This window comes from Balaenoptera ricei, chromosome 20 (assembly GCF_028023285.1).
Source record: "Balaenoptera ricei isolate mBalRic1 chromosome 20, mBalRic1.hap2, whole genome shotgun sequence".
Classification (NCBI taxonomy): domain Eukaryota; kingdom Metazoa; phylum Chordata; class Mammalia; order Artiodactyla; family Balaenopteridae; genus Balaenoptera; species Balaenoptera ricei.
This window is the reverse complement of record NC_082658.1, coordinates 17,178,112-17,200,944: the sequence shown is the minus strand read 5'-3', so window position 1 is coordinate 17,200,944 and position 22,833 is coordinate 17,178,112. Positions and strand designations below refer to the sequence as shown.

Genomic DNA, 22,833 nt, shown 5'->3' with positions numbered 1-22,833 from the left:
TCTTGACCAATGCTCAAACAAAACACAGTAAAACATCCAATATTTCTGACTACACAAAACTAGAATTTAATAGAACTTCAGAACTTGAAGAGTTCTTTCAATTTTTAAAAATTAATTAATTAATTTATTTTTGGCTGTGTTGGGTCTTCGTTGCTGTGTGTGGGCTTTCTCTAGTTGTGGTGAGCAGGGGCTACTCTTCGTTGCGGTGCGTCGGCTTCTCACTGCGATGACTTTTGTTGCTGTGGAGCACGGGCTCTAGGTGCGCGGGCTTCAGTAGTTGTGGCTCGCGGGCTCTAGAGTGCAGGCTCAGTAGTTGTGGCGCACCGGCTTAGTTGCTCCACGGCATGTGGGATCTTCCTGGATCAGGGATAGAACCCGTGTCCCCTGCACTGGCAGGCGGATTCTCAACCACTGCCCCACCAGGGAAGCCCAAGAGTTCTTACAATTTAAAAGTGAGGAAACTGAGGCCCAAAGCAGTTAAATGACTTGCCCAAGACGTCACAGCTGGATCATGGCTGAGCAAGGGCAGGGTAATGCTGCTTTCAGCTCCAAGAGCTGGATGTGTCACACTGGGGCGTGCTGAGGAACAGCTGGAATTAATCAACTGACAAATCCATCAAGTTTATCATAATGGTCTCTCCTATCTATGTCAGAAGCATGACTTCAGTGTTATGACTCAAGAGCTAGATGGAGCCACAGGGATGTGCAGGGTAGAACTGAATATCATTTTATTATCTGTAAGAACTGTGGTCTGTCAAACAGGAATAACACAGAAAGCAGAGAATTTTGTCAACTCAAATCAGACCACAGCAGCCAAAGTGTTTACAAAAAAATTAAAGCTGGTATAAAGGATCAGATAGATGCATCGTTAGAACTAGACAAAAGATAATAGAACATTACCTTAAGATAACCAAAGAAATGCAAATTAAGCAAACAGTGAAGGAAGCTGTTATATGCTGGCAAGGATGTAGCAATTTCAAGCCAGACAGAAGAATTAATTTATGTATAAATTGAATGTAAGTGCTCAAGGCCTTGAGACCAGCCTTTTTGTAAATGTTGGGCATTCCTATTCCAGTGACCATAACTGGGGCTCAGTGAATCCCACTGGTGTCATCTGTAAGAATTAATTCCTGTATCCCAGCCCAAGCTGATTGATAAGTAACCTCAGTGCACCAAGATGGTAACCACGCCTCTCCCGAGTTTGTTTGTAGTAGCACAATATTCCTTACTGGGTATCTTTTAACTATAGAAGATTAAGGATTAGGTATAGAAATAAAGTAAATTAAACCTACAATATTAATCTTTTTCATATTAAGTTTAAAGACAATCTGTGAATAGTTGGTCTTTAAACTATTTGTAACAATTAACTTACCATGTTAGATTAATAGATTAGCCTTGCTAGTTGAATTTAAAATACGCAGTTGAATAATTAATTTTGATAAACTTTTATGTTGGAAGGTAAAATATAACTTTAATAGCCCTCCAAATGGTAATGGTAATCTGAGATTCACCATAATTATATTATTAGTTTTAATTTATTACTAAGTAAATATATAGATTTGCTTTGAAATTTAGAATGTTTTGTTTGTTAAACAATTGAAGTACATCAAAGAGAAAATAAAATATTTTAAATGTGTAAATATTTTTTAAAATATTTAAAGAAATTTAAGTTATAAAAGTCTCTTTTTGAACTACCTTTTACTAGACTTACAAATAGAATAAAAGAAGTGGACTTAATTTATTTTTATTTATTTATGTATTTATTTATTTTATTTATTTGTTTTTATTTTTGGTTGCGTTGGGTCTTTGTTGCTGAGCACGGGCTTTCTCTAGTTGCAGCGAGCGGGGGCTACTCTTCATTGCGGTGCGTGGGTTTCTCATTGTCGTGGCTTCTCTTGTTGCAGAGCATGGGCTCTAGGCTCATGGGCTTCAGTAGTTGTGGCGCACAGGCTCTAGAGCGCAGGCTCAGTAGTTGTGGCGCATGGGCTTAGTTGCTCCCTGGCATGTGGGATCTTCCTGGGCCAGGGATCGAACCCCTGTCCCCTACATTGACAGGCGGATTCTTAACCACTGCACCACCAGGGAAGCCCCAGAGGTGGACCTTTTTAAAGTTTAAGTTTTCTTTTGTGTTGAAAAACTAGATTTTAAATTATTTAATTTTAATATGTTGAATTTTAATTTTTTAGACCTCAAATTAGCTACACATGGTCTTTTCTATGCTCAAAAGTCACCCTCAGAGATGTAAAAACAACAAAAACAAAAGCAAAATACTAACTCATGTTGACAATCTAGATGGTAAGTTCCTCCCTAACATACTGTATATATATATATATATATATATATTTTTTTTTTTTTTTTTTTGTATATTCTTTAAGGTAGGAATTGTCTTCCTCAGTATTATGTTTGCAGGGTCTGATGCCTCACTGGTGCCTAATAAATGTTTGCTGTATGCATGCATGAAAGCATGCCTCTGTTGCTTTCCTTTGCACCATCCCCCATACCCCTCAGTCACCCTCCCACATTGTGTCAAAATCTCACCTACCCTTTCGTCCTTAGCTACCTGTCTCCTCACTGGACCGTGAGGTGGAAAAAAAACTTTATTCATGTTATCCTCAGTACCCAGCATAGAAGAGTATTTAGTAATAATATTTGCTCAATGGATTCAATGGTTGAAACAACACAAGTTCTAATTCCATCTTGCCATAAGTCACTTGTTTCTCTTCTCCTTTGGTATAGCATTTTGTATATTGTGTATATATTAACGGATTCATTGTATTCTTCCCTATATTACACTAGATTTTAAGCCCTGTGAAGGCAAGTACTATTGTATTTATCTCTGTATCCACATTACTTCATATAATGCCTTATCAGAAAGTAATCGATAAATATTTACTGAAGTAATAAATTTAAATTTATGCATTAAATTCAAGTAGAAATATCAAGTAAGTAGTTGGAGTTGTATGATTGAAGTCAGGGTATGGACATCACCCTCAGGGCAGTGACTGCTGAAACCATGAGAGAGGCATGTCATCTTCAAGGAGAAATGGTAGAAGTAGAAGAATAAAGAGCTAAGGGCTGAATCTTGGAGCGTTGTTCTATTCATTCATTCAACAAATATTTTTGAATTCCTATTATGTGTCAAGCACTAATGAAGGCAATGGAAAGAGTAATGAGTAAGGTCACATGTAACTATAGTAAAGCATGGTATCACGATGTTAGAGGAAACACAAGATGATGTGCTGGTATACAGCACGGGAGCTGTGGTAGTCCTTGTGGATACCCTACACATCCTGGTTCTCTTTCTGGCACATGGTAGGACTGCACTTCCTTACCCCCTCTTAAGTTAGGGATGATTATGGGGTTTGCTTTGGGTAATAAAATGTGAATACAGAATATATCACTTTCTGAAAGGAGCTTTAAGAGCCACTGCTTGATTCATCATACTTCCTTTATCCTGCCTTGGCTATCATGGCATCACATGTGAGATGGAGTCTCTATTACCTATTAGCTTGAGTCTCTGAGAAACTATGGCAGAGCTTCGCCTCTGAGTCATGACGGACATGTAATGTGGGCAAGAAATAAACTTTGTTGTGTTAAGCCCCTGAGATTTTCAGGGTTGTTCATTATCGCAGCATAACTTAGCCTATTGTGACTGATAAGAGCTTATGGAGTCAACGATGGTCTCCTAAATTTAGGAAGTGACATTTAAGCTGAGACCTGAAGGATGAACAGTTCAGTAAAAAACAGGAAAGAAAGTGTTCTAAGCAGAGTGTACTGACTGTTAGGAGGCACAGAGATGAGAAAATTTAGGAGCACTGCAGGAACTAACATACAGTCAATAAGAATTAAAATGAAGAGGTGTCAGCATTGGTGCTGCGTGTATGGGGAGTGGTGGGTGAGACATGAAGCAGAAGAGAAATGGAAGAGACAATGGAAAAGTTCAGAAGCAGTTCCACTGTGGTTCTTTGCTCTTTTTTGAAAACTGGACCATACAGCAGCCAACGTAGTATCCTGCAAACTCAGGTGATTTTAAGAAGTCACTGAAAAAAATGCTTGGCTCTTTAAAACCTTTGTTCAGAATTCTACTAAGGGCTCTGATGCAAGCATATCATTCTGTCTGACAGGCTGTAATATCGTGGATTAAAGCCACAGGGGCCCAAGACATCATGGACTGGCTACTTGCATTAGGTTTTACACTTTCCCTGAATCAGCCCTTCTCCCTTCTTAAAGCTTACAGAGCTTACAGGGCTACAGGAACCTCATTCAGGACTCTGCTGGGGTCTAAACTGATGATAAATTTGTATGCAGTCTCACTAACTTATCTCAGATACTGTGATTCACAAAGCATTACAAATCACTTCACAGCTGACCACATGGGTTACCTATAACATTTTAGAAGAAAAATACCTACAGCAGTCTTTAATGTAGTTTTTTTTACAGACAGCTCTTAATGTACTAATTACTACCATGGGGACAGAAGTACTCAGAGCAAACTCTCTTAACAACATACTAACCATGACAAACGCTATGCAATTCCAGTTGTAGTTTGACCAGTTTCAGTTAACTCTGCTTTAATTTAAATACACACACACCCCTTTCACTTCTTACACACACATTCTTTTCCTTATGTAGTCACGAGTATAATATAAGGTCATCACTCTTCCCCTGAATCCATGTTTCTGCCTAGTCTCCTCAGCCTCTTCCATTCTTGGCTTCCTGGCCCAATGCTAAATAAGGAGATACTCAGATTCCACTGGCAAGTATATGCGATTAGCTGCCAGACTAAAATCTAAGTGAGATATTTACATACTGAGCTGGGAAGTTCTACCACAATTTTAGGTAGATAAACCCAAAAAGGAGGAGAGGTACAAGAAGGAAAGATGAAAGAAAAGTAAAATTGCACAAACTGCCGCAGCTCGAATTCAACAACTAAAGTGCCAAACTTGCCGTCAGTAACAGCACACAGCAAATACACAGTGCCTGCTCCAGACCAAACGCCCAAACAACATTGAGCCAGGGGGGCTGAAGCTGGGGCTAATAGTGGTATCTTACAGACTCTTTAAAAAATTAACTTAAATTCTGATCCTTTCATTTAGTAAGATGAAAGTATGATGCTCAAGTCTTTTCTTGCTGAAGAGGTTATCAGAAGGGGATCATAGAAGTTATCATGCAAAGCAGGACACTTGAAAGGTAGGAGTTATTAATAATCATGCTGGAACAACAGGTAAAAACCATGACTGCACACAGCAAATTGGATTGTATGGTCATCCTAGTTCTATCAGGGAGTTTCCTGATTAGCAGAATAGACATATTCTTAGAGTCAGGTGAGACGTCTGAAAGAGAAGGCTAAAGAAACAGAATGGGAAGAACGGAAGAAAGAAAAAATGTGGAAAAGAGTGGCAACAGTCAACAGGGAAAAAATGAGAGGTCTATTCTAGAAGATGAAGAACGTCTCTAGAAAACAGAGTTCCACAGTCTATCTCTAGCTGTGGACATAATGAGGTTGTCATCATTAAACTCTCTGGTGCCTCCACTCTTGCGTGCAAAGGCAGGTGTAGTGGGTCATGAGAGACAACGCAGAATGTGTGGGGCCTGGGACTGTAGCAAGGGCATCCTGGAGGCCCTGCGAGAGGAGGTGTGGGGCTCCTGCTGCCAACGGCTTAGGGGCAGCTCTATTATGGTCCTCAAGGACACTGCAAGCTCTCAAGGCACAGAGCCCGCTCCTGGAATCTTCAGACAAGCTGGGAGCCACCTGTGTGCAGGGGAGGGGCAGCAGCTGCAGATGCTGGAGTCTACAAGAATACAAATGGGAACACGCCAGCATTAGCTCCATGTTAACCCCAGCCTTTCAGAATCACAAACCACAGCAAAGCGTGTTCTAAGTAGATTCTGTCCTCCATTTTCTATAACCTCTTTAGCGCTCTGAGGTAAGTGAAGCCAAATTTTCAGGTTCTTTGGGGGCTGAAAGAGCTCATCTCAGTTCTGAAGTGGCTGGCATGAAGTACCTAGTTAGTAGAAATCTGATGACAGTAGGAATTTGATGACTTAGAAAATCCCTAATGTAGTAAATCTGTCAGCAATTAGTTGAAAGAATACTCAAATCACATTTGGTCGCATATAAAAACGTAAATGAGCAAATTCAAATTGGTGCTATCCGTAATAATCTCTAGTTTCTAAAAATAACTTGGGAGTAGACCAAGCAAACATTAGCTGTCTTCTAATGAAACTGCCTCAGGAAGTGGACCTAAACTTTTGGCAAAGCACTCAAGCTTCCTGGAATGACCTTAAAATCCCTTATTTGTTCTCCCTGCTTTTCAGGAAAAATTCTTAAATTTTCACATGACTTGAGTGACAGAGTGGGGTATTTTTAATAATATAAAAAGTCACAGGATCTGAAAGTTAAATTCCACTAGAGAGCTGCACCATCTTCCTTTGTGTGCCGAACAGATACAAACGTCAAAAGACAGAGTGTATTCAACAAAAACAACAAGTGCTCGTCCCCCAGCAGTACAGGGACCTGTAGTCACTTCCGGGGTGTCCACTTCTCTCAATTAATGCATGCACAATCTTCAACAAATCAGCTACATGATATATTAGGATGTTAACCAAAAACATCCAAATTCTGTTGCTTAGTAACTGCTGTCAAAAGATCCAATTTCCAGCTCTGCTCTTTGTATGGACTAAACCATGAAAAGAGGAGGATTAGGCACCATGATTCTGTCCTGTGCAGACTACAATTTGCAGTGGGATTTACAGGAGGATATTCAAAGAAGATTATTCCTTTCTTGCAAAGCTAGTGGAAAGGAAAATTTCTTCCATTAATTTTCAGTCCTTTTAAAAACAAGACTATATTATGCTATTAATGGGTATAGTTTTATAAATCACTAATTTTCTACTTAATTTTGTTCAAACAATGTAGTCACATCGGATTGTTCTATTTCACCTCTGTACTGATTGTATACTCGGAAAGCACCAACATTAGGTAATTAGTTAAAATCAAATTCTACTGCTCTGTTCTTTTGTTCATTTAATGTCATTAATAGAACTAGTAAAATAGGTGTTTTTTTTTTAAGTATAGATGCAAAAATGGATAAAGGAATTAAAATTTTTAAACAGAATAAAGTTGGGGAAACAAAAATAAAATGGGGGAGAAGAGAAAGATCTGTGAACACTTCAAATATCTTAATGGAACACATAGTATCCCCCCCAGAATATAAGGATAATACTTCATACAGACTTTGTTAGTATTGAGGAGTTTATCTATGGAGAAAGGATTTATTAAGCAGATTAAGAGAAGTACAAGGTGAATTTTAAATTAATTGGGAATAAACTACTTTCATATATTTTAGCACCATCTGTATGTGAATAAGAATAGCTTAGTTGCAATTAAATCTTAGATACTCATTAAAGCAAGCCTAATGGCCCTCTCTACTAACAAAAACTCATCATCTCTTGGTTTAAGTAATAAAATGGTATATAAAGATATTCTATGAATTAAGTATTCAGACCACCTCTCTTTAAGAAAAATTAATGTGTTATAATATTTCTGAGTTTCACAAACTATTGTCATTGCAAAACATTTTGAAAAATCTTTAAAACTGAGCATCTAGTCATTAAAATGTAGGTGAATAAATGATTTTAATGCCAATCTTTTACCTATCAAATTTGCAAAAAATATATATATTTTTTTAACATCTTTATTGGAGTATAATTGCTTTACAATGTTATGTTAGTTTCTGCAAAAAATATTTTAACAACATCAAGTTCGGGCAAGAGCCCAAGGAAACTGACATTCTTATATGATGGGGCTGCAAGTGTAAATTAGCACAGCTTTCTTAAGAGGTGGGCTTTATAAACATTAGTATTTTTACATAAGTTTTAATAGCAATACTTATAAAAATTTGAAAATCATTAATATTTTTACCTTAGCAATCTCAATTCTGAGAATTTATCCTAAAGAAATAACCAGAAATGTATGTGCAATAATAATGATAAGTAAAAACAACCACTATACTTTATTGAGCACATATTATATCCCAAGGCACTATGTGATACCGTACATAAATCACCATCTCATTTAATTCTCATAACAACCCAATGAGGCAGCTATTAATATTATCTTCATTTGGTAGATGAGAAAACAGAGGCTTATATGTTAAGTGACTATAAGAGCTGGTAAGAACAGTGGAGCTGGGATTCAAATTCAGGTCTATTTGAAACCTAAGTCCAAATTCTCAGCCAGTAAAGCAGGATGCTACTCTCAGAAAAATGTAATAAGAAAATGGGGGCAGTGATTGGGAGTTCTACAGAATATTGTCTATAAAAGTGAAAAAACCTGGAAACAACATAAATGTTCAACAAAAAAGCAATGTTTAAATGGATATTATACAGCTATTAATTTAACATAATATTGAGATACATTTTAACGACAATGAAAAAATTTCATATTAAGTGAAAGAACCAGGTTTAAAACAGTATGTCCAATGTGATCCCCAATATATGTGTGTGTGTATGTGTATCTGAGTAGAGAAGAAAATAGAAGGACAAATATGGACTTTATTTTCTTCTGTGTCCTTTTCTGCATTTTCTAAATTATTTTTGAAGTTGGGAAAAGCTACATTTTGGGGGTGGGAGGGAAGCACTTAAAAGGAAAGAAATGTCTTCTCCCTAATGATAAAGGATTATAAATTATTTGTGCTTTGAAAAAAAAAATCTTCTTTCCATCTTCACACTAAAAAAAAAGAAGGGAAGAAAACAATGGTGGGAGGGAGACTTGAACTACTAAAGAATGGCATTAATATTTCATTTTCAAAAGCAAACTGGAAGACTTAGCACCGTTAGATGGGTTTGAGCCCTCAGGCTTTTGTCAATCTATCATTAGGCAACAATGTGAAAACTATTTGCAGGGAAAGATTTTGCAGTATTTCTAATATATTTCTAAGACACCTATGCTTCATTCTTTTCTCTGTTCTGTTCTTTAGTCACAAGGAATAATATTTTTCCCCAAGGAAAACCCAAAAAGTCTTAATATGAATTTATTATACTGCTGAAGCAGAAATAATTTTTGTAACTTTAAGGGTACACGGATGATCCAGACAGTGAATCATGAATCCAAACAACTTCAAGTAAGCTTGTATAGACACTTATTTTTATACACCTTAGCCTTCTACTCATCTGAAACCCTACCTTGAAAGGCTTCAACAATTTAAAGATTAAATCATAAGTTATTAAGCCATTAATTTAACCATATAAGCCTCTAAAATCAGCACATATTACCTGCCCCCCTCAAGTCAATTTGCAAGAGATTGAAATAATAAAAATGATAGTATCTCACAATTGCAAAGCAGCTTTGATGTGCAGAAGCCTAAAATACTTCAAAAAAAACTTTATAGAAAAAACCAGGACCATCCACCCACATCTCAGAGTACATGGGAGGTAGAAGCTGGCAGCTAGTGGAAAGCAGTGGAGTAATTTACCATACGCACAGAAGACGACTACTTTTGAACAAGTATAAGGAATAGATGGAGTTAGGAAAATACAAATAGAATCAGCTGTTCAATTAAATGCTAAGTTCAATGGCCACCAATTCCAAGGGCTATTTAAATTTTCAACAAAAGTGGTTTAAGGGTTCCCTTTAAAGGGAAAAAGACCAAAAAATAAAGAAAAACAACCCCTACCTACATTAGGGAGGTTACTGGTCCTAGTGATTCTGTCCAGATTTTCCTGGGAAGGATAGATATTACGGGTCTCACCTCAGACACAGAATAAACAGACTATGATATTTAAGTTCTTGTGTCTGGCAACATCTCCCTCACTTTCACACTCAACTTCAAAGACCTTATGCAGAATATTTACCTTGACGTTTTGGTGTGCAGGCCTGGAATCCTGTTCTAAGCTCCGCCTCCTCTATCTATTTCAAGCGACCTACACAAATGATTTTTTGCTACCTGCACAAACATGAGACTAACTTCTCAAACTTATATTTTTTTGGAGTCTGCCTTTGAAAGAATGTATCTTCCTCTTCAATCTCTTCCCTAAAGAAAAACTAAGGTAATTCTATCCTACATCTTTATAAAGTGAGGGCCTAAGAACAAGGTAAAAGAACATCTGAGCTGTCTTTACTAGGCAGCAATCCCATTCTCAAGATTCTTTCCCCTCATTCTGGTTTTCTCACATCTCTTTAACTTACAGTAAGTTCTTATCTATAAAAGATCAAGCATGAAAAAAAGGATTTAAGCAAAATAAATACTTCAACTAAATATATAAAAAATAATCTTGGGTTTCCCTGGTGGTGCGGTGGTTGAGAATCTGCCTGCCAATGCAGGGGACACGGGTTCGAGCCCTGGTCTGGGAAGATCCCACATGCCACGGGGCAACTGGGCCCATGAGCCACAACTACTGAGCCTGCGCGTCTGGAGCCTGTGCTCCGCAACAAGAGAGGCCACGATAGTGAGAGGCCCGCACACAGCAATGAAGAGTGGCCCCCGCTCGCCGCAACTGGAGAAAGCCCATGCACAGAAACAAAGACCCAACACAGCCATAAATAAATAAATAAATAAATAAAATTTTTAAAAAATAATAATAATAATCTTTCTTCACTGTCTGGGAGTATGCAAAATCAGAATATCAATGAAAATCAAGTGAGGTGAAACAGCCATTAAGAGTGCTCAGCATTGATTTTTGTTGTTTTTGTTTTCTGTTTTTAATGAGCAACCACCTACTATCCTAAATGCCTTACATGGTACTTGCTTGAATGTAAGAGCGATGAACCAGACGATCTTAGAGTTCTTTCAGTGCTAGGATTCTATTCTATGTTGTTCTAACTTTCACCAGTGGGTCAAAGCAGCCGTATTAAGAAGGTGACAAATGGCACTTGGAGAAAGGCAAAAAGACAAGGACTGCACTAAGTCTGCTAAGCAGACTGATTACTATCTAATATACCACCATCTTTCTGTAGGGGTTTTGAGAATTTCTTTCCAATGATACACCTCTGTTCTTTCCCAAACTATACAGTCAATTTAACTGACCCTAGTCTGACATTATACACTGATGAAAGAGCTTAAAAAATCCTAAATGAATTTGCTCTACTCTACTCAAAAACTCTGAACTGTGATCTTTCAATCAAGTCAATACAAACTTAAGAAATGAAAATTAATCATAATACACACTAAACAAAGCATAATTTGGAAGATAAGGATACTCTAATAAAAATGCATTACAGGGCTTCCCTGGTGGTGCAGTGGTTGAGAATCTGCCTGCCAATGCAGGGGACACGGGTTCGCGACCTGGTCTGGGAAGATCCCACATGCCACGGAGCGACTGGGCCCGTGAGCCACAATTACTGAGCCTGCACGTCTGGAGCCTGTGCTCCACAACAAGAGAGGCCGCGATAGTGAGAGGCCTGCGCACCGCGATGAAGAGTGGCCCCCACTTGCCGCAACTGGAGAAAGCCCTCGCACAGAAACGAAGACCCAACACAGCCATAAATAAATAAATTTTTTTAAAAAATGCATTACAAAGTTAAATACTATGTCTAAAACAGTTGCTGTTTCCCACCAAATTCTGCTGATAATTTAATTCCACTTGAGAAGAACATAACTGCCATGGCATATATATATACACACACAAAGATAGATTTATATGTACATGTGTACGTACACACGCACACGCGTGTGCACACACATCTAAGAGATAGGAAATTAAAATGAAAGTAAAAATCTTGATACCTTCTTCATGGCCTGACACTTGGCTGTCTCAGAAAAGCCAATCATCTTATCAGGAGAACAGATCTTGATGAAGGGGAAGTTGGATTCCTCTGCAATCTTTGCAGCCAAAGCAGTCTTCCCACTGTGAGGAGGACCTGCATAACAATACGAGCAAGTCAGGGGAAAAAAGCCAACCTAAGCAAAGAGGAATAAAACAAGTTTAAACTTTTATCCACAATGTACCAAGGCCTCAACTAGTTGCTCATTAACATTTCCTGACACAATTTCATGGCAGACATGTTTTCTCTTATTTATTAGCAACTAAATTTAATGAACTGATTAGCACTTCTCAAAAGTATGTTGAAATATATTCCTTCTTTCTTTCTCACATAACCTTAATCTTTCAAACTTCTGGCTAAATATACAAAATGCAAGGGTTTTGCTTCTTTAAAAAAAAAAAGAGAATGCATTCAAATGCATATCAGTACCTATGTTATTAGTTCTATCAAATCATTTGTCTCACAAAAAATACAATCTTCTTCAGAGGTGATATTAGGGGCAGGGAAAACTGCCTTATTAGAAGCAAATGTGACTTAAAGACCTAGGAAACTAAAGACTCAGGTCTTCTCATGAAGGCAACCAAAGCTACAAACTTACTTATATTTAGACATCTCCTCCTTCCCTTCTGTGGAATAAAAGATGTGCCCCTCTTCCAACCATAAACTGACCAATTATTCTTTCCCATCTTCTCAGGAACCTGACATTATTTTATTTTTAATTTTATTTTTTTATACAGCAGGTTCTTACTAGTTATCGATTTTATACATATTAGTGTATACATGTCAATCCCAATCTCCCAATTTATCACACACACACCCCCCACTTTGCCCCCTTGGTGTCCATACATTTGTTCTCTACATCTGTGAGGAACCTGACATTATTGATTGTACCCTCTCCCCCCTATATGTTCCACCCCTCCCTCTTCCCTGGAGCCTTACCAACCGCATTTAAACATGCTCTAGTCTAGTGACAGTTTAATAAACAAAAGAAACCTCTTTCTTGACTTCACTACTTTCAACACTTACTCTGCCTTCTCCCTTCGAAATGAAACCCCCCTAAATAATCATCTACGCCAGCTGCCTTCACTCTTCACCTTCCATCCATCCTCAAACAAACGCTATGGCTTCCATTCCCATTACATGGCACAGGCTCCCATCAGGGTCACCAATGACCTCCACATCACCAAATCCAACACTTTATCTGTTGGCCTCTCAGGAATATTTGATACAACTGATAACTCTCCTCTTTATTTATTTTTCTTTTTTTTATAATTAATTTTTATTGGAGTATAGCTGCTTTACAATGTTGTGTTAGTTTCTACTGTACAGCAAAGTGAATCAGCTATACCTCTCTTCTTTCCTTAAATACTTTTCTTGGCTTCTGTGACAGCACATTCTCTTTTCCCCCCCTCTTACCTCTCTGGTTATTCTTGCTCAATCTCCTTTGTCAACTCTTCCTGCTCTACTTAGTCCTTAAATGTTGACACACCTCAGAGATCAGTCCTAGGCCCCCCATTTCTTCTCAACCTACCCTTTCTGTAAGTTACTTCATCCACTCCCATGGATTCAACAAGTCTACATACTGACAACTCATGAATGTATACTGCCAGCGAGACCTCTCTTCTAAGCACTAGACCCACATATCCAGTGGGCTACTCAACATTTCCCATTCAATTATCCTATAGGAACCATGAACTTAATGTGTCCAAAACTGAACTCGTGATCTTTCTTCCTGAAATGTACTTCTCCACTAGCGTTCCCAGTCTTAGTGAACAATAGCATTTACCAGCCGTGAATACCAGAAACCTGGGGATCATGTTTGATCTCTCCCCATTTTCAATCTAGTTACTATTTCTAAGCTTCAGCTTCCTCATCTACAAAATAGGGATAACAGCAGCATCTGCCCTCACAGGATTGAAGTGGAGTTTAAATGAGAAGGTATGTGTAAAGTGCTAGTAGACTGACTGGCAAATAGTTAAGAGTTCAAAGAATGTTAGCTTAATTATGCTTAATAATTAATAATTATTATAATTATCATAAAGTCTCTTTTATTCTCCCTCCTAAATATTTCTCAAAATGGTCTACATAACTCCATCTCTCCTACCACTACAGTACTTCAAACCATAGTCAGCTCTCATTAAAACTAATGCAACCGCTTCTCACCATTGGTCTTTCCTGTGTATTTTTGCCACTCTAATCCGTTCTCTATCACAAAACAGTCATGATGTTTTGAAAATATAAATCTGATCATGTCACTTCACTGCTTAAAATCCTACAAACAGCTCCCCACTGCCCCCCGGATAGAGTCTAAATCGTTAACATGGTCTAAAAGGCTTTGCATGAACTGGCTCCTGTCTTACTTCTTCAGTCTCATGTCTTAGCCAATCTCCCTTTCTGTTTCAGTCTCCTTCCATCCCAGGGCTTTTTCACACACTGGTCCCTCTGTTTAGAACATCTTCCGCAGTTACTCTGCTCGCCCAGCTTCTCCTCATCCTTTAGGTCTTGGCTTAATGTGTTTCTCTCGGGAAGCCCCCACCCCTAGCCCTTTGGCAGGGGCTGGATTCCCCTGTCATGTGGACTCACTGAACTTTTCTGTTGTTCTACTAATTATAACTATAAAAAATAATCTGTAGAACGTCCTTCCTTTTTTGTCTACTTGGTAAAATCCTAACTGATCCTTCAAAGGCTAAATTGAACACTTTCTTTGACCACCCCTGGGCAAAATGACTTGCATTCACATACCCTTACACACATACATGGTAGTTAGGTATTTGTTTACATGACTTTTTTCATGACCAGACTCAACTCTGTGAATATCTTTGTGTCTCCAGCAACCAGTTCAATGCCTAAGACATAGTAAATACTCAGTGAATATTTTTTTAATTGAATTGAATACTATGTGGTATCATAGACTCTATCAAGTAACATAGAAATTTAGATACAATCTTATAAGAAAACTAGTTGCTATCATTCATTAGTAACATTCTATCCCAAGAAGATTTAAATTCGTGCACAATATTGGAACACAGAATGGATTGCTATTTTCAGATCATGAACAGGTTTAGAACTGAAAATAATTCATTTTTCTGGAATGTGCTAAATGGTTTTGTAAAAGTGCTTCTTTTTCTTTTTTCAGCTTTTGATGCCATCGCCTAATTTTTCCTCACCTTCCAGAAGGACGCTAACCAATGGTGTGCGGTCACTGTTTTTAGTCTGTTGGACCAGCAGCTCCCCATCTTCTAGAACTCGAGTGACTGGATCACCCCATTTGATGATACCATTCATAATGTAACTTGCATAATCCTCTTGGTTTGTGCCAAATGCCTATGAAGGAAAAGGACAGTTTAAAGCATTTTCAGCGTCAGTATTAAAAATTAAATATTTAAAGGTATAAAGGATGAGTAATAATTCCTACATGCTAGGGCTATAGCAATATCCCATATTAATATAAAAAGCCTGAAAAGCAAAAAAAAAAGAAAAAAAAACTTACAATTTTTCATTTAACTTTTTACCCAATTGGGGCAAAAACTGTTTCACGTGACTTAATGGAATAAAAAATATATTCTAGGCTCAGATTCTGTGAGGGCTCAAGCCCTCGCAATCCCTGAGAAAGGGTATGTTCCAACGTGCTTGTTTCTATAAGGAGTACATGGGTTGTGGCCTTCTGTCAAGAGCAAAGAGAAAGAGAGAATATGGATTTAGAAATTAGAAACAGTTGGCTCAGCACACAAAGATACTATCCGAACACTGACTGTAGGTGTCAGATATTAAAATGGAAATATGAAATGGTAATGAGGAGGTCTTGTCCACATACGTTTGGTGGTAGGGCATATAAGTCAAATCGCACCAAAAGGTAAGTGTGTGTGTGTAAATGTAAGATTTAGAACGAGCTAGAAATGAGCAGAGGTAATGAAGATTGAAGGGTTAGGGAAAGGAAAGAAAAGCAATTGCTATATATAATCATTTCATTTGTACTATATATTGGAGCATAAATCACATCCCTTTTCATTTTCAACTTCTAATCTCAAATTGTAACTCCCATCAAACCAGCTACCAAAAGTAGTTAAAAACTTTAGTACTTATTTACTTAATTGAATAGCATTTCCACAAGGTTAACAGGAGAAGAAACGAGTAGGAAAATATAACCCAATGTAATATAAAGCTCATACAGCTTGACAATTTCTAATTTAAAAAAATTATCACAACCCTCAAGTCAAGTTTTCATTCCCCAATGTATGGAATAACTTTAACAGTTCTTTAGAACTTGCACCCCACAGAACGTCATCCTTTGTAATACTGTCTATAAACAGTATACAGTGGTCTCATCACTCTATTACTTTGCCACCAAATCATTTTCAGATCACTCTTTGGTCCTTGCATACACTAGTGCTTTGATTCCTGAGTACAAAGTAAAGTTCTCATTCCCTGGTCTGAATATGGTAAATGCAGTGGCTGTGTGAAAAGTTATAAAGGAAGAGCCTAATAAATACTGGTTGGAAGGCTGTTGTAGGAAATATGTAGATTGGCTGGCTTTTGTCTAACAGCGTTGAGATACGTGAACCAGAAAACAGTGACCCTCCCAAGCTATATAATATGTAGGAGTCATCCTTACTTATCCTGTCATTTCAGTTTTTGTTTTATCCCCCAGACCCTTGGAATAAATAAAGTTACTGCTTACTTAACTAAGTTATCTTAGTGGCCCTTTCCTTGTAGCCAAATTATCTGTCTTGAAAAAATTTTAAGATAGATCAGTTAGGCTGGGCTCTAATATTTTTGGTAACTATTACGAATAATAACAGCAAAAGATTAAACCATTTCCACTGCTGAGTAACTTTTGAAAGTAATTATTTTATATTTAAAAGTCAGAATAGTCATAAAAAAGCAGACAGGGGGCTTCCCTGGTGGCACAGTGGTTAAGAATCCGCCTCCCAATGCAGGGGACACGGGTCTGAGTCCTGGTCTGGGAAGATCCCACATGCCGCAGAGCAACTAAGCCCGTGCGCCACAACTACTGAGCCCGCGCTCTAGAGCCTGTGCACCGCAACTACTGAAGCCAGCGAGCCACAACTACTGAGACCGCGAGCCACAACTACTGAAGCCCGCGTGCCTAGAGCCCGTGCTCCGCAACAAGAGAAGTCACCACAATGAGAAGCCCACACACCACAACGAAGAGTAGCCCCCGCTCGCCACAACTAGAGAAAGCCCACGCGCAGCAACAAAGACCCAACGGGGCCAAAAATAAATAAATAAATTAATTAATTAAAAAAAAAAAAGCAGATAGGGCTAAAACAAGTTGATTTTTGTCTTTAAAGAAGATACTTGCAACAAATAATTATTGTCAAGGATATATAAAGAACTTATACAGATCAAATAAAAATAAACAATACAACAGAAAAATAGGCAAAAGACATGAATGGTATCTCACAGAAGATACTCATATGGCCAATAAACATATGGAGAAATACTTCACAGGTAATCAGTGAAATGAAAATCAAGACCAAAACGCGATCCCATTTTACATCCAACTGAATGGCAAAAATTAAGTCTGACAATACCAAGTGTTGTAGAGGATGTAAAGAACAGGATCTCTTTTACATTATTGGGGGAAGTGTTTATTGGTTCAACCACTGAAAAAAACAGCTTGAAAGTCTTAGTTTGAAGTTGTACATTCACATACCCAACAACCCAGCAATTTTATTCCTAAACATATATCTAGGAGAAACTCATTCAAGAATGCTTTAGCAGCAGTTGTTTGTAATAACAAAAAACTGGTAACATTCCAACTGTCCATTGATAGGAAAACAGACAAATTGTGTTAGTCACACAATGGAATGCTATTCAGCAATGAAAATAAATGAGGCATAGCACAATCATATAGATGACTTGATAATAAAATATGTAATAAAATAGCACGTCTCAAAAAATTAATACATACCATATTTTATTTTACACACTGTAGACTAATGACAGTATGTCATGAATTAAAGATTAAGGTTAATCCAATTCTGTGCACCCAACGTCCATTGAAGAAAGAAAAACAACATACACACCTTTTTAAGGTTCTACAATTTGTTTTTATATTAATATAGGACTCCTAATAATGGTTACTAAAACATGAGTGGTTGTTTTATAGGAAAATGGGTTAATGACCTTATAATATATTCTAAAATTCCTACTATGACTATTGAGTTTTGAGTATATTTTAAGAAAATTGACATCTTTTTAAAAAAGGGCACTGAAAATGGTTAAAAGTTTTAGAAACTATAGCAGTTAGAGGAACTGGAGGTATTGAGCAAGAAAAAGGGATGCCTTGGAGGAGGGTGGGGAAAGGGAGAGAGAAAGGAGATGAGAATTCATTTTAAACATAATAACTAACATACGAAGGATGGATGAATTAGGATGAATTTAGGTTTCCGTAGCTTCAGATTATATAAGAACCAATGAGAAAACTATTTCTAGTTCAAAACAATTTAAGAACTAATAATTAGAAAGTCTCAAAATTGAATGGTCTGCCTTACAAGATCGTGAGCTCCCTATCATGAGAAATATTTCAGTAAGTCTTGGTTAATTACCCAGCCATCAGAGTTACTGAACAGATGTTTCTTATATTGGACAGTTCCAGTACTGAGATTTTGATTTTTTTAAAACTACATGTGATATAACCTTCCAAAATACTAGGTAAAATGGCACTTATTTTTCCCCTGAATTATTATTATTTTTTTTGGCTTATACATCACTCAGTATTCATACTCACTGGTTTGATATCATTCTCCAAAGAAGCAAGGAAGTCTCCTCTTGTCACCTGCAGGCTCTCTGCTTTCTCCATGTCCACTTCCACTTTAGTACTGGCCTAATTAGAAATGAAAACAAAACGTTAAGGACTTCCAAGATTTAAGAATATTTTCAGCCTAAGAATACAACACCTGAGGATATAAAAGGCATATTTCCACAGACAAAAAAAATCTCTCTCAAATTCACAAACACACACACACACACACACACACACACATACATACCTACATATACATATATTATGCCTTTTGCCTGAACAACTCCACTTCTAGGTGGAGTTTATCCCATAAATATACTCACAAATGTGCACAAAGTTATATGTACCAGGATATCTACTAGAGTAATTTGTAATAGCCGAAGACTGGAAGCAAATTGAATGTCCATGAAGAGGGTACCAGTCAAGTAAATTATCACATATCTTTACCAAAGAACACTGGATAGCAGTTTTTTGTTTTTGTTTTTGTTTTCAAAATGAGGCACGAGGAGGAGAAACTATATAGAGAGGGTCTCTAGGAACAGTGGTTTTCATCCTCGGCTGCCTATCAGAATAACACCTAGAGTCTTTAAAGATATACACACACACACACCCCTACATACTTATATAGACGCCCAGCCCCACCCTGCAGGATTTTGATTTAACAGGTCCAGCAGAGGGTCCAGGCATTTACATTTTTATAAAGCGCACAGGTGGTTCTGATGCTCAACCAGGTTTGTGAACCCTTATTCAAGGAGACCAAGGACCTACAACTTTGATTTTTACTCATACTCTGTACTTGAGAATCTATGTGCCAGCTCCAAATATTCTGCTTACTGCACCTGGAGCTACCACTTAGAACAGACATCTGAAGAAGCATCAATGCCTTTATCAGCACTTGGAGCTGCCTGGACCTGATGAGTGACTGAGATACCAACACACTTTTTAATGTGACTGGGCTCACTCTCAATAGCACAAGGCAAGTGAGTCTAATTTTTAAAATGGTACTACGGGCTTTAAAAAAACATATCTTCAAAAAAATCTGACTATAAAACCAAAGTATGTTAAGCAGTATCAACCTTCCAAAGGTTATTATAAAATATGAGTCATGTTCCTTTAGGAATGGACTGCTGAGACAAATAAAATGACAAACATTTTGTAAAACTCAGCCTTATGGGACAAAAAGAACTCTGTCAGAAAACTAGATCAAGATGGCAAACAGAACACTTTTATTTGTCTCCCTTCCTGCCCCAAATCCCATGAAATGACAGAAAGTGAGAGAGAAAGGTTAAAAAGCATGGAACATGTATCTGGAAGTTTTAACACTGATCTAAGAGGAGTCTCAGAAGGACAGAAGAGAAAGAATGATAGAGAAAAAACAATAAAAGACAGAAGAAAAAAAATTTCTCCGGCTGAAGAAAGGTGTATCTTTGCAGTTTAAAGGTTTCAATGAGTGATCAGGGTAAATGAAAAGAAACCCACCTCTGTCTAGACACAGTGTTGTAAACTATCAGAACACCAAAGGTGAAGAGAAATTTCTAGAACCTTTTTGAGAGACAAAAACAGGTCACCTGTAAAAGGAACCAGAATAAACACTAGAAACTAGAAGACAATGTAACCATGTCTTCAAAAATCCATCTGGCTATCTATCTATCCTAGAAAATGATTCTCGTATGTACATAGGGAGGCACAGGCAAGCATTTTCATAACAGTGTTATGAAATACTATTATGATTTCCTTTTAGAGTGAAACTGAATTCAAATGACAGAAACATATAGCAATATGAAGGGAAAATCTTGTCTATCTTTCAGCATTTGCTGAAAAATATGACAGATTTCAGGACTGGAGCTGGTGTGAACCTTGTATTTTTACTACTAAGAAAGGACTCACCCAATGAATTAAAGTGAATTAAGATGGCTGGGGGACAGCTATTTTAGAACAAGTTGTTTTTAGACACTCCAGGAATTTCAGAAGTCACCTAATTGTAAGTAATCAATATTACAATGATAAACCTTTCATACCTATTCATTAAAGTAAGTTTTCTAAGGACTTCTCTTGGCTAACTTTTACTATTTTGTCAAAATCGCAAAATGTTATTTAAAAAAATCTACAATTCTGAATTTTTACTCATTCAGAAAACCTTTTCTTATTCGTCTGAATTAGTGTGATTTTTTTCTGCATTTTATTTGTAACAGCTAATCAATATGGAAGAGGCAACATCTTTCAGCTTATACCTGCAGAAACTAATAAACTTGTATTTCAACACTAGCAAATATCCAGTGGTCACACTTAAATTTCATAACCTTTTAAATCTGACCTTTCAAAGTTCTTATCATTCCTCTTAAATTAAGGGTAGAATGACCTTAATCATTCAAAATTCTACAGAAAATAAAAAAGAATTTTATTGAAATTCTGCAAACATAAATCAGCTTTGATTCAGTTGTAAAGTGTGTGTGTGTGTGTGTGTTTGTGTGTGTGTCCTCAATTCATTTCCTTACAACAGATTAGAGCAGAAGAAATTTGTGTTATCTTCTCTACCTGAAGCAGAAATTCCTTGCAAGCTAAAAACAACCAAATGTCACATGAATTTTAGTTGACCACAAACATGGGTTCAAGCACAAATGACATGCACATCAGGTGTTCATGACTGGATTTTCCACTTGCTTCAAAAAAACCTGAAAGAACAGTTTAACAGGGAAGACTTATTTAGTTTATTCCACCTGACTTTGTTTAAACCTAATTCTTTTGAAAAGGAAGCAAAATAACACTAATAATGGCTTTTTTTTTGGCCACGCCAGTCAGCTTGCGGGATCTTAGTTCCCCAACCAGGGATTGAACCCAGGTCCTGGCAGTGAGAGCACCGAGTCCTAACCACTGGACTGCCAGGGAATTCCCAACAATGGCTTTTTATAATACAAAGAAAGAACATCATAATAAACAGATGAATGTTGTGTATAAGTCCTACACCAACTGTAAGTCATAAGTTTCAAATTAAATACTTACTCATCAATCACTACTAATAAAGCTATAAATATGTACAGAAATGAGAATACTAAAACTGTGTGCCTTTTGTTCAACTGAGGAAGAGTCTTGTTGGGAAAACAATGTTTGAAGACCTGGACAGTGCAGATTTTTTTAAATGCAGAAAAGAAAGTAAATGTTAGTACTATTTCTTTTTTGGTAGTGAGGTTAGTGTCTTAGATATCTCTCCCTTCCCTGAAGTACCTGTGAAGTCCCTTGCATTAGATATTCCACAGATACCCAAAAAAACCAAAAGCTGTTTGGTACAAAAGGTGTTGATCACAAGCCTATATGCATCATCTGAAGTTTAAATTAAAGATAATTCAACCACATGGAAAAAGTGAGGGAAATAATGTCCACTATTTGCACTACTTCTTACTTGCAAATCTGAAAGGATAACATATTCTGTACAGTGGTGGTGAACATTTTAGCTTTAAATCAGAAATATTATAACTGCAAATAGTCAACAAAAATCAGAAACTCAGCTATTGAAAAGGATGTATACAGTATCCTCTCAAATCAGCCAATAATAACAAAAATGGAAGTAAACATTTATATAGTTTGTAAGGCACTTCCACAAACAGTATTTGATTTCATTTTCACAAAAACTTGATGAAATAGGTAGTTATTTCCCCTTGACAAATCAGAAACAAAAAAAGTGGGAAGAACTGTAACACATAACCACACCTTCTGACTACAAAACTTGTGATTTTTCCACCGTTTCTCATTGCCCCGTGTGTAAATAAATCCAATACATGCTTAAAGAAAGCATGTTTCTTGACAATGGCTTAGAAGACACTTGGGATAAGATTATTGTGATAAAAATGACAAATGACTAAATAAGATAAAAATTCAGTGGCTAATGCATATGAAAAATCTGATACCTAATAAACTAGCTATTGTGGATTATAGTACCAAGAAGCACTGGTGTGGTCTGAAGTGAAAGATCGGTATGGTGGGGAGCAATTTTCACATCATTTATACAATTTTTCTTGAAGTCACCATCACTTTTTCTAAAACATTTCTTATGGCAAGGAGAAAGAATGGATGAATGAAATGAATGGATCCATTCTATAAAGGACCCAATAATATATTTCCCACACTATCCAGTCCTTTGGCATTCTCAATTTTTTTTTGTTTTGTTTTAATGCAGTAGTACTAGTATTCTCCTCCCCACTGGGTCTCCAGTATTTAAAAGAGGTTTACCATCTTGTCTAAAGTGGCCTCTTCCATTATGGCATTCTTGAGCTAGAACAAAGTCAGTTCCATTATGTAGGGGAAT

At 37.2% G+C, this 22,833-nt stretch overlaps 1 protein-coding gene across 1 annotated transcript in view; it reads right to left on the bottom strand.

Moving 5' to 3' along the window:
* Window positions 1-22,833, bottom strand: part of NSF (N-ethylmaleimide sensitive factor, vesicle fusing ATPase) — a 161,432-nt gene that overhangs the window by 30,504 nt on the left and 108,095 nt on the right. Inside the window, exons 13-15 of the mRNA XM_059907700.1 lie at window positions 18,519-18,614; window positions 14,932-15,088; window positions 11,727-11,860 (exon numbers count right to left, since the gene is read on the bottom strand). Coding sequence (XP_059763683.1) covers window positions 11,727-11,860; window positions 14,932-15,088; window positions 18,519-18,614 — 387 coding nt within the window. The remainder of the gene's footprint in view (window positions 1-11,726; window positions 11,861-14,931; window positions 15,089-18,518; window positions 18,615-22,833) is intronic.